At 54.6% G+C, this 12772-nt stretch overlaps 1 protein-coding gene across 1 annotated transcript; it reads left to right on the forward strand.

Moving 5' to 3' along the window:
* The first annotated feature begins 820 nt into the window (after positions 1–820).
* Positions 821–8379, forward strand: ASPHD2 (aspartate beta-hydroxylase domain containing 2). The gene is made up of 3 exons (XM_065417931.1): positions 821–1706; positions 5871–5984; positions 8270–8379. Exons 1-3 carry the CDS (start codon positions 821–823, stop codon positions 8377–8379), a joined length of 1110 nt encoding a protein of 369 aa, XP_065274003.1.
* The last annotated feature ends 4393 nt before the right edge of the window (positions 8380–12772 follow it).

Raw genomic sequence — 12772 nt, forward strand, 5'->3', positions numbered from 1 at the left:
GAGAGTCATTTCAGAGCATTTAGATCAAGGTTTAATCTGTGATGTGGTACAAGATACATCTGCTAAAAGAACATTCCTAGCTTCTCCCCTGGCTATGCATCAACCAGATTTTAGAAGTGATGCTGTAGCAGGCAGGAGGAAAGGATCAGGGGGAGCAGCACTGATTACTGCACAGTGCTCGAGGAGAGAATGGAAGAATGGGCACCAGTAGCAAGGGACAGAGGCTTGGCTGGGTAGTCACTTGATGCTCCCCCAACCGGGTTCACATGCTGTTTGATATTCATGAAATAAAATGTGGGTGGGAGGGATGGAGGAAACCCAGCACAAGACAATGTCCATCATCTGGTTAAGATACTTGGCAGGATTGGGTAGGGGCCTCATTTCCTGTTCTATCTTTATTGGTCCAAATATTTTCACTTAAATGACCCCCCCCCCTTTGCTTAGTTCCTGCAGTTTGCGGAATGAGATCCAGATCTCAGAACAGCAAGCAGATGCTGAATCCGACACACAGTGAGTAATTCCAGACTGAAAAAACCCTAATGCCCATCTGGGTTCTTGTTTTTTTCAGACCCTGCCTGTCTGCGCTGCGTTTGAGAACGAATAACCTCAGAACGTTGGCAGGGATGCCACAGTTGATGCTTCACTAACGATAACAGCACCGTAGGGCTTCCTGATACTGAGGCACAGGCCTCGTCAAACATGTAGATGTGAACACTAACAACCTGCCACTCACTAATGCAGTGCTTACAGGTGTCCAGGGAACAGGTACAACTATGCTTCTCCATGGCAAGCCCTTCCCTCCGTGCCCCTACTAACCTGCATGGTGTGGGTGCCTTTAAGAACCACGAGAACTGATCACCTGGCCCTTTTATACACCTCTAAGAACAGCTTCACAAAAATGTCTTTGGAGTGGCTGATGGACTGGAGCTGGTCACTGGATGGACTCCGGGACTTTATAGCTACAGGGATCCAGTCCTTCCGGGACTGTGACACCACTGCACTGACTGCTGTCGCTTGCCTCTTGGTCCTGTTTGTTTGGTACTGTTACCACGTTGGCAGGGAGCAGCCCCGCACGTATGTCACTGTGAATTCCCTCATGCAGAGCTCCGATGCCAATGGCTTACAGAACGGGTACGCTTACTGCCACTCCCCCGAGTGTGTGCGCTGCGCACGTAACGATGGGCTTAACCAGAAACTCTATCACAATCTGCAGGAATATGCCAAGCGCTACTCCTGGTCTGGCATGGGCAGGATCCACAAGGGCATCCGAGAGCAAGGGCGTTACCTAAACAGCCGACCATCCATCCAGAAGCCAGAAGTCTTCTTCTTACCAGACTTACCAACAATGCCCTATTTCTCACGGGACGCTCAAAAACACGACGTGGAGTTACTGGAACGCAACTTCCAGACCATCCTGTGTGAATTCGAGACCCTCTACAAAGCTTTCTCAAACTGCAGCCTCCCGCAAGGATGGAAAATGAACAGCACGCCCAGCGGGGAGTGGTTCACCTTTTACCTGGTGAACCAGGGCACGTGCGTTCCCAAGAACTGCAGGAAATGCCCACGGACGTATCGCTTACTTGGGAGCCTCCGCACCTGCATTGGCAACAATGTCTTTGGGAACGCGTGCATCTCTGTGCTGACCCCTGGCACGGTCATTGGGGAGCACTATGGCCCAACCAACATCCGCATACGATGCCATTTAGGTATGTATCCAGCAGAAGCAGAGAAGAGCTACAGGTATTTTTCTTCCTTCTTTGTTGCTAAAACTGATGTTAGTTCTTCTAAGGCTGTGGAACTTAGTGAAGAGTCTGCTGTATTTTCAAGGTACTGAGTTCAAATCCTGACAGGTTTAGTCTGTTCTCATCAAAGTTTAAGGAGGATTTAGAGACCATCCTATGAAGGGTAAAAAAATTATACAAGGATTAGATTTGTATAATAATAAGGATTACCCTAAACTAGGATAGTCACAGAGGGGTCATGATTGCAGTGTAAAGGGAAAGGAGGGAATAATTCAGTCTTGGAAGATGCTGCTCAAGGCACAGTGGCCCAGAGCTAAGGAAGGAAACATAAGCTCAGATTTTAGGAAACTGGAGTCAGAGAAACTGGGCAATAAAGAAGTGACTCTCTGGGTGATGGAGCGTCACTGCAAACACTCCCAAACCAGTGAGATTAACTGCTAGGATGGATGGAAGGGTCCTGCACGAGGCGCAGCTTTTCTCTCTTTACTAGCTCTGAGCCTGCTCTCAGATTGCACATGACACCCAAAGCCACCGAGGAGCCAGACGTTGGTATGTGTGTCTCCAGGAGCTGATCCTGGTGTTTTGCTAGGGTTTTTTTTTTAGCACAATAGGAACATTATGTAGGCCAGAGCTCCCACTGGGTGCCGCACCTTCCCTTCGAACTGCAGGAAGGGCTCCAGCCGCCCCACTCTGCCAAGAACTCTCCATGGCCTCTAGCTCAGCAGCCAGGCGGATTTCTCCTCCTCTCCCCCACCACATTTCTTTTCAGCCCTTTTAAAATGGTCTGGCTAGACAACGCTTAGCTTGACTGCAGGCAGGGAGTGGGGGATGACATGCTCACTGCCTGGGAGGCTCTGAAGTGATGGGGCCTTTCTGGGCTGCCCCAGACACTCCAGCTACTTCCACCTGAACCACGAGGGAACGCTGAACTGGCAGGGAAACTGGCAAACCATCACTTCGATACCATCCCTCCTGGGCCACGTGCATGAGAACAGGATCTTAGTTGCTTCAGAGCCTGTGCCCCTCCTCCTGCAGCTTCGTCATCTGGAGTGGGGCTGCTGTTAGTGACTCAGGTTTTGCTGCTGTGAGATGACGGTCGCGCAGAAGGGTCTGCCTCCAAGCCGCAGCCTCAGCAGGGGCAGCTCTCACTGAAGCTGCAGGAGCCTGTTTTTGTGCCCATCAGCCATCCCTTTGAAAAGCAAGGGGAGGAGAGGCCCAGACAGCATCTGGCCTCTGCAGATTTGTCTCCGAGCAGAGCCCAGGACTTACAGCTCAAGGAGCTGAAAGCCTGGATTGCTGACAGTCCTTGGGAGCCCTCTAGCCCTTGGGAGAGCCTGGCTGGGAAAGTGTCTCTGCTGCGCACAGCCAGGATTCTGGAACCTAGAAAGCAATAATGTTTGTGGTGGGGGAAGAATCTGCTTGTGGCCCTGCTGGCACACCCCACACGACTGGTCAGCCACCTCTGCCAGGCACACACACACTGGCACTTGCTTGTTGTTTTTAAGCTAGAGGCAAGCTTCAAAGCAGCTCTCTAGCCCCAGAGCTTTACCAGGTCAGCTAAAGCCATGCTCCCCTTCCCTAGGCTAGCTGGGGAGCTGGCTGAGTCTGGCCGGGAGAGGAGGAACAAGTAGCGCTCTCCATCAACTTCCCCATCTCCTCTCCTCTGGAAGGGACAGGCCAAGGCACCTAGGAGCGGGATGGAAGGAGCAATGCAACTATTAGACACCACCTGCCAAGGCTCCCACCTGCTCAGCCTTGCTGGCTGTTTATCCCCTCCCATAAAGTCAGGGTCACAGCGAGGGGCCCGGCTATTGGCAATACAGAACCTACCTTTGTCAGGCCTCGCCCCTGGACTCCAGGCCTCGTTGTGCCCCCAGGGCGGGAGCCACGTGCCCAGCACTGCCTCGGGCTGGCCTCCAGGCTTCTGAACTTTAGCTCATCTGACTTGTGCACAAGCCAAGGACCATTTGCAGTGTAAGCCGGTCTGCCCAGAGCCACTCAGGGAAGGGGAATAGCCCAGCAGGGAACGGGCTAGCTCTGACACTGGGAAACAATGAGCAGAGCAGCACAGCCTGGGTTGTGGGCTCGCTAGCGCCTCCCCTCCAGGTGGAGCTGAACAGTGGGGAAGATTGCGCCGGTAGGGCTGGGCCGTTCTACCCCTTCCCTTTGGCATTTCCCAGACTCCCACTCCACGTGCTCGGAGGTCTGGTGACAGGGCACCCCGATGTGCTCTTTCCCTGCCTTAGTGCTAAGGTCCCAGCTCCCCCAGTGGAGAGCAGAGACGTGTGTGTGTTTAAAGCCCCCTAGGAGACCCTACCTTGCTCTTGTTCATTGGTCAGCTTGCTGCAGCGCCCCGGTGTGCCCTGCCATGGAGTAGCTAAACCTCTGTTTAGAGTGAGCTTGTGGCACCATCTCTAGGCTCAGGTTCCCCGGCTCCCATCCCTGGATGCCCAATGCCACGAGCGGTGCTTTCTCCAGGCTTCAAGCCCTGCTTCAGCCCGGAGGGGGTCAGCTAGACATTGCTAAGCCAGTGCCCAACGCTCTTCCTCATGCCCATCTTCTAGGACGGAGCTTCTGCAGCTCAGGACAGCATGTGTGGAGGGAACCAGGTTTTGTTTTTCAGTCTCTGAAACGTACATCAAAGAAACATAAACAAGCCTGGCTCTCCTGGGAGCTCCTGCTGGGCCCACGTGTTTTTGGCACCAAAGTCAGTCTCCTGCTGTGGGTGTTCTGAATGCCTGGGGCTCCGAGCAGCAGCGGAACACATGCCATATGTTACCATTCGAGACTCAGGAGTGCACGGATCCCTGTGTCTCCCCCCAGTTATATACAGTCTCTTGGCCCCATTGTAGCAGCTTGATCCCCAGGCTGTAATGAGGGACGTTACTTTCACAAACCAGAAGGTATCCTCAAGGAGTCAGCTGCTTGCTGGGGGTCCTTGGTGTATTAATATCTCAATAAAAGTACAGTGTTCTTGGTGGCATTGGTCAGTCCATAATAGCCGGGTTAGCTGGGGCTGCCTGGATTTCTACCCATCTAGGTATATGTAAGGCCACTGTCACCATAGTATCTGAGCACCTGGCAATCATGACTGGATGTTGTCCTCATGGCACCCCTGGGAGGTGGGGCACTGCTAGCCCCATGGTACAGAAGGGATCCAAGCCACCAGGCAGATTAAATGACTCGGCCAAGGGCACACAGGGAGTCTGTGGTTGAGCCAGGAACTGAATCCAGGTCTCTCGAGAGCCCCAGTCCAGCGCCCTCCCCATCAGACCAGGGCAGAACATCTCTGCTTCCCTCAGACTTCAGATCCAAAGCCAGAGAAATGCCTCAGGATTCCTGTGCCTTTGCTTTGGGCACCTTGCGCCTCCAGGCTCCCCCCAAAGAAAGGAGTCTGTGGTATTACGCTCGTTCATGGCAGGCACTGAATACAACCAGCCTTCAGTTACCACACAGGGTTGTATGGCGGTCAGGCACTGGCTTGAGGGGGGAGGGGTGCCCTTGCTGAGCTGGGTGTGGGTGCAGGCCAGGACTGAAGTGCATTGGCTGAGCTGGAAGCCCACACGGGCACTGAGCACCTGCCCGAGTTCCAAGCACTGCAGATGGAGTGCAGCATTTCTGTCAATCCGAATTCTGGCTCAGCGCCAGCCCCGCTAAGAGCCATACACGTTTGGGACACAGACGGAAGCGGCTCCTTACTCTCCATCCCTCACTGCAGTACAAGCCACATCACCATTCACCACCCACATGCAGCTCACTGCTTGCATTTCATTCCTGGGGGGGAGAGTCAGTTCCCCCATTAAAAACAGCACAAGCTCTCCTGAAACGTGGTTCGCTAACAGGGCCATTAACCGCCAGGGCAGGCTGCACTGGGCAGCTGCTTGTGGCTACGTACTGCACCTCGCAGCTCTGGCTTCAGGCTGGTGAAGCTCAGCATGATGGGAAAGTGATGCAATGGGGCTTGGAGATGCAAACTCCAGGGCGTGGCCCTGTATTGACATCTCTCAGCCCACGGCTCAGACAAAGGGTTCACCTGGTCCCTAAAGAAAAGGGAGGGTTTAGCCACCTAGAGACAGCTCCCCTGACCCACACCTGTCCTCTTTTCTCTCCTGTGTTTCGTACCTGAAGGTCTGAAGACTCCCAGCAACTGCGAGTTGGTGGTGGGTGGCGAGCCCCAGTGCTGGGCCGAAGGCCGATGCCTCCTGTTTGACGATTCCTTTCTGCACACTGCATTTCACGAAGGCAAGTACAGCATGCCCAGCTCCTGCCAGGCTCATTGCTTCTAGATGCCCCTGCCGCCTCACCTCACTCAGCTATCGGCAGCCTTTAAAACAGGTTTACATTCAGGCTCCTCCAACCCAGTAAGGGAGGGATAAGCTGGGGCAGGTACAGCAGACCCTCCTCCAAGGCCTGGAAAGGGTTGGATCAATGGTTTGGCTTTCCCTTGGTCTCCCTGCACTCAAAACCCTGAGAAAAGGCAGGAGGTCAGTCCCAGCCAATAACCAGAAGGGGCTAGGAATCTCAACGAGGCCTCTTCCTTCCAGATTCTGCACCCAGCCCCCTCCTGCAGAGAGGTGTTAGGTATTTATCCAACCCAAGCCTTTTGGGGCTTGCACATCACTAACCCCCAGCTGCTCCTGGAGAGGGGCGGCACACACAGCTTCTGAAGAGCCCGGGGCCCACTCCACCTTGGCAGTCAGCTGCTTGGCCTGACTTGTGTTTGCGACTTTATTTCAGCCTTGCAAAATTGTCACAAGCATTTGCCAGCCCAGGCCTGAGGCCTCCTTGTCTGCCTTTCCCATGGTGACAGGGAGCATGAAAACCAGCATGTTGCTCCGCAGGTGGGCAGACATTTTGCAAAGCTGCTATAATAGAAATGCAAAGGGCAGCTGTGTCCTGGTTCCCCACTTCCCCAGAGCAAGGTTCCTTGCCTGGGAGCCACCCAGGGCCACACAAGCCGCTTTTATGGCAAGTAATAGTAACAGACAGCATCACTGACAAGTCAGGATGTGGCAAATGGTGCGAAGCGTTTGATAGGCTTTGTGCCAGGTAGTCTCTTTGCCTCAATACAGGGAGGGAAGCTCAGACTCAACCCACTACCTCCCACCTAGCCTCAGTGAACGCTCTTCCCCACCCAGTTATCCAGATCGTCTGCCATTTCCCAAGTACTCACGCTTGGTAGCAGGAAGCACAATTTCCTTGTGGGTCTGGTCTGACTCCTGCTTCAGGCACAGGTGCTTCTGCTGAATCCATCTCTTCCTCCTTGGGTCAGGTGTCCTCTGACTCTTCCCCTCTGACTTTGGGCGGGTGCAGCAGGAAATACGGCTGGGTCCGCTGCTGCAGCTCTCTTTCCCTTGCTCGGGCCTGGTGTGTGCTCTCGTGCTGCTCACTGCCCCAGGGGAAGGGAGGGGAGCCCTGTACCTGTTTTATGTCCCTTTCCCTTCACTTGGGTAGAGCTGCTTCTCATTCCTGGTTCACTTATGGGAGCTCTGCTGAATGAACCTGTATGAGTGGGTGATGGCATAGGAGCAGCTGTCATGCTGGTTTACACAGGGAGTGCTTTGGGGAGAGTGGGTGCTGCTCCCCACATAAACTCTCCTGCAGCAATGGGAAAACAGCCCATTCCCAGAGACCTGGGGGATTGCCAAGGGCAGATTAGCATGCTGGGGTTCCCAGGGCATTGCTCAGTTTATGGGACAAACGCAAGAGTCTTGGCATTTGCATGCTAAGCAGCACCAGGTGCACTCAGTGTTTGGCTGGGAAACCTCCAAGGACATTTGCTGTGATGCTGGTGACTCAGTAGGGGGCACCTCTCCCATCCAGTCAGTACTGAACCAGTTCCACCACCTGGGGCGGGAGGGGGGCACTGTGCTGCTGGCAGGGCTCTGTTTCAGAGGAGAGCCTGGTCAATGGTCAGTAAATAACTCCTGTCCCTTTGGGTTGGACAGATAGCCAGTGGGGCACAGACCTGGAGCCTCAGGGGAATAGACACCCTCCTCCCCCCACTGTTCTGGCCATCACCTAGAGGGTCATTACATGCTGCCTCATTCAAATGCCTTATGCAGTTCCATGGACAGGCTGAGTTTCACATCCTGTTCCCAATGGTTCTGTGGCACCGCTGGGCATTGTACACGTGGCTGAGCGTACCCAGTGGTGGAAGGGGGGCCATTGTACAACCATCAGCTTGAAGCTCTTGGGCTCCCTCTGGCTGAAAGACCCTCTCAAAGGTCTGGGGTGGCAGATGGGGCTAGGGGCCCCTGTGGTACAGACGCGGGGGGCGGGGCAGAGCCCTCCCTGTTGCACCATGAGTGCTATTGCACTGCTTGCCAGGCGGGCTCCAGGCTAGTTTCTGTCCCAGGGCAGGGCAGCGTGCGGACACCCTTAGTCAGAAGAACAGAGCCCCGCTGCCTGCCCGAGAAGGGAGATGTGTGCATGGGGGTTCCTGAAGCCAGCACAGTGCAGCACTGTGGCGTGAGCGCCAGGACCCCTGCTCGTGCCTCATGGCTGGGCTCTTGTGTTCTGTATAGGTCCCCCCGAAGAGGGCCCTCGTGTGATCTTTATGGTGGATTTGTGGCACCCGAATGTTGCAGCTGCCGAGCGCCAAGCCCTTGATTTTATCTTTGCTCCAGGACGATGATCGTGCTTCTTTGCCATAGTGGGTTCGAGGGCAGGTGGCTGGCCTGCCGGGGCTTTGCCTCATGCAGCCCCGCTGCGGTTCCATCTCCACCCGTGGGAGCCTGCCTCACGGGAAACCTTTCTCATCGCACATACAGTGTTGGGTTTTCCCCTCTCCGGGGTTACTGTCAATGGAAGCTTCCAACTTGCATTACCTTACGGTCTCTTTCTTTCCATCATTGCTTCAGGGATTTCTTTCCGCCATGAGAGTGCATTATTTTCACTCTGGGATTTCGCTGCGGTACCACTGTAGTCTGTGTTATGTTGCGACTGTGTTTGCAGTGTTCAGAATTAGAGTAACAAAATCGAGGGTGTTTGTTTGAATGTAATAATGTAACATTTCTTGTGGTCACCAAACAAAGTCAGCTAAGTGCTGTGCTCAGCCTGTCTTTGTCACTGTTCAGTCACCGGGTGGACAACTCGGACAGCCCGATGGAAATGGCCGAGGAGCACGGTGGGCTCCCTGCTCCTTTGTGCAGAATAACTTCTCTGGGGCAGAGCGCGTTCAGACCCATTGCAAACCCGAAGCTGAAGAGGGGGATGGTGCTTTGCAAACACAAGCTCTGTGCTAGCACATGGCATTGGGGCTGTGGGGCCAGAGGCTTTTAAAAACATTTTCCTCCAGTGTGCGAATAGCACGGCAGGTGGCTGCCTAGGGCTGGGATGACGGCACCAGTGCATTCGAGAAGAAGGTGTCTGGCCCTGAGCCTGCTGCCACAAGCCCTTGCCTGGTCAGATTGGCTGGGAACACACAAAACAGCCTTTCTGGTGCTTTCAGCTGAGCTGAAAGCGACCAAGGGGCTCAACCCCAGGCAGCTGAGAAACTTAGACGCGGCCCGGGAGAGTCACATAGAAAACCTGAACCTTAAGTCTGACCAGAGGTTTTTGTTAATTGGCCTAGACCCCTCCCAGAGCTGTTACCTTACGCTTTTAGAGCCCCAGGCTGGGACAGACACACCAGCTGGTGGGGCAAAGGGATGAGTTGTATGAAAGTAGCGAGGAACCGCATGAGTTGCCCAAGCCCCCGAGGAAGTTGGTCTGTGTCTGGTTCTCAGTCTCCTCTCCCCGTGCACAGAACGTAGAGCATCCAACTGCCCTCCGCAGGGGGTATTTAGTAACTTCTAGTTCTAGAGCAGAAGGGACATCACCTTCTGCCTACCTGTAAGAGTTGTGTCCACCAGCTCAACTATCTAATTGTCTGTGTGTCTCAGTACAGAGCTAATGTCAGGTGTATAATGTGTAACACAGCATGTCCTGTATACAGCCAAATGTACTTACTGTTCTGACTGGAAAGCAAATGTGATAACGGGGAACTGCTGGAGGAGGAAAATGAGTCTGCGAGGGTCCCTGGATTACTCACTACTGAATGATGTACAAGGGAAAGTATACACCTGAGTTCAAATGAGTTTTCTACACAGATTTTTCAGTGATTAAATTGCAAGATAAGGTAGAAGTTTCAAATACATGAAGTATTTTTACACAAATATCTTCTTAAAAGAATACGTGACGTGCATGATTTCTACGCACATTGAATACTTTGTGATAGAATTACAAAGGAAGCAGGCTGACTCGGTAACTGTGTTACAGTTTGGTACCAGTACATAAGGAAGACTATCAATAAACAATTGTGCTGAAAAATCAAACGGGCTGTGTGTGTGTGGGGGGGAGGGGAGTTCCTCCACTTGCCACTGAGATGGCTGGTTTACAGTGAAAACCTGGTGCTGGCAGGTGGGAGGTATTGTACTAAGGAGAGGAGCAAGACCAGATTTGGAGCAGAAGCTCTAGGAGGAAAGACTACAGGGAAGCAGGTGTGGCTAGGACAGAGAAAAGGCTGCCACGCAGGGCTACACCTATACCGAGATGCTGTAAAGGGGACAGAGCAGCTGTCAGGCAGCGGCCAGAAGAAACAGACAGATTTAGTCCAATACCGAACACTGCTAAGTGGAGCATGGGCTGTAAGGCCAACGCCGCAGCTCCACCGGCGACGGGCCAGGTGAGAGCAGACTCCATTCAGCCTGTTGAGGCTAGGACTAGATGCCACTGACTGCCACAGAACTGTTCAGACTAGCACCAATTGTTTTGGAGGAGCGGAAAACCTCCAACCCGGTCAGTGCTGAATAGGGCTGATGTTTGACTGCAACCCTTCCACATGCAGGATGGCAGCGAGGGCAAGAACACTGCCCTAGGGCAGTCACAAGGCAGGGGTTGCTGTTCCGGGCAGGGCCAGGGCCAGGGCCAGCACCGCTCCCCTCCTCCACGGGCTGTGGTGCTGCTGCTGCTGAGCAGCTGGCGCAGGAACAGCACATCTGGCGTCAGGTCCCGCGGCCAGCACTGCGGCCGTGAATCCCAGTGCGCTTGTAGGCAAGTGCCAGGACAGGCACGTGAGGGCAAGTGAAGCAGGACAGCACCAGCTCAGCCTGCCCCTGGAATTACCTCGGGGGGCTGTGGGAAAGGGCAGCAGGGCCCAGGGCAGGAAGTAATTCAATCTATTGCAGTAAATAAATCTTGTTTCACTGCTTCTGCCCCAGCTCATCTGAGCTCATCTGCACCTGGTTACCCTCCAACAGGATGCCCCACGTGCACCAGCCCAGACACACACACAGCGTGTCGCCCTCTGGACTGGGGCTGGGGCTGCCTCAGCCTTCCCCAAACCAGCACTGCGAGCCACAGTGACTCTCGGGGGCAAATGCTGGGAACCCCCAGAATCTTCTTCCGGGGAGCACCTGCTCCCTGAGGGGCAGTGCTGCAGGGAGGCTGCCCTGCTCCCCTCCCCATCACTCCCCACTGCACTTATTCCCCAAATGCAAGCCATTACCCCACCCACAGCCAGCTGCCCCAAGGCCCTCAGATTGCTGGGGAAGCGTGTAATCCGCAGCACAGCTGGAACCCTGCCATTCGTGCCTAGCTGGGCACCTCAGACAAGAGCTGGCCGTGAGCGCCCCGTATTCGCTTTCACATGTCTCATGTTTGCACTGGCTGGGCAGCCTGTGCCAGGACCTGGGACTCAGGACACAGCTGCCAGTGTGGAGTGCCCACCTGTACCTGGCTGCCACCGCTAAGAGGTCCCACCACCCTGCCCAAAAGCAGCAGTGCCCACAGATTTCGGGCTGGGTGAGCTCCCTGGGCAGCCATGGTACAGTCCAGCACCCCCTGCTCGGAGAGCTATTACCATGCCCAGCAGGAACGAGACCCTTCCCTGGAGCTGCTGCCCCCGGCAGCCTCTGCAGAGGCACATGGCGTTACAGTCAGGGCGGGAAATGGCCAGGTGCGGCACAGCTCCAAGGGAAGCTTCAACAGCTGAGTGGATGGAGAATTCTAAACCTTTCCACTTGCCGTACAGGGAGGGTGCACAGCAGCTCTGCTTCAACAGTCACCCAACGCCTGTGTCCCCAAAAGTCCGAACAGCCACAAGAATCACTGTGATCCAAAATGCAGCCAGCTCTAGGGTAGAACACGGCCGCAGCACTACTGCACGTCGGATGAGACTATGCTGCTCTTCAGGATTCCCTGCACAGCATCCACTCTACCGAGCTAGTCACCACCACTACAAGTACCAGTATCACCAGACACTGCAGGAAGAGCGGAGGGAGGCAGAAGGCAGTTACCCAACTGGAATCCAGCAGGGCTGATGCACACGCTTCTTAGAGACATCACTGGCAAGTCTGCCTGTGCCGGTTAATGACACTCAGATGTGCAGCAGCCCTGCTTGTCCTCTGTCAACTGCACAGACCAGAGCAGACCCCATGTCCGTCACAAACCAGCCTGAGTCAATGCAAACTGCAGCTCAGGGACTGTGCTGTCAACTGGCAGAGCAAGAAGGTGGCTCAGAGGGGCACTGAGATCTAGTGGTTAGAGTTTGGGATTGACTTCCACCCACCTGTTGTGTGACCTTGGAAAGTCATCCCCTCCCTGCATCACTGACCACTTGGCCCAGGACTTGCATTTTAGTTCACTAGGCAAGGGATGGGCCTAGCTCCCTAGATAGGTTCCACTGTCCTTGTGTCTGGGGCCAGGAGGAAGGCTACAGACCGAGCCCTCTCCCCTGAGAGCAGCCCACTCCCCAAGGGGCAAGGACCCAAACCAAGCCCATCTCATTCTACCAAGAGCACGCACACCCACGTATCAGTGCCTGGCCACTGGGGCACTGCACATTACCATACAGAGAGCTAAGAGCCCACGGCTCGCCTCACCCTGCAATGTGGCCCCCAGAGCGACATAGCCACCGAGGTGTGTAGCTAGTCTGCTCCCATTTGGGTAGGGCCCGAATGCACTCCAAGAGGCAGAAAACTGCGGCTGGACCCACCTGCCACAGCCTGTGACTTACAGCAACACCATGGCATGTGCCTGAAGTGGCT

The sequence above is a fragment of the Emys orbicularis genome, chromosome 16, assembly GCF_028017835.1.
Source record: "Emys orbicularis isolate rEmyOrb1 chromosome 16, rEmyOrb1.hap1, whole genome shotgun sequence".
NCBI classification, from domain to species: Eukaryota; Metazoa; Chordata; order Testudines; family Emydidae; genus Emys; species Emys orbicularis.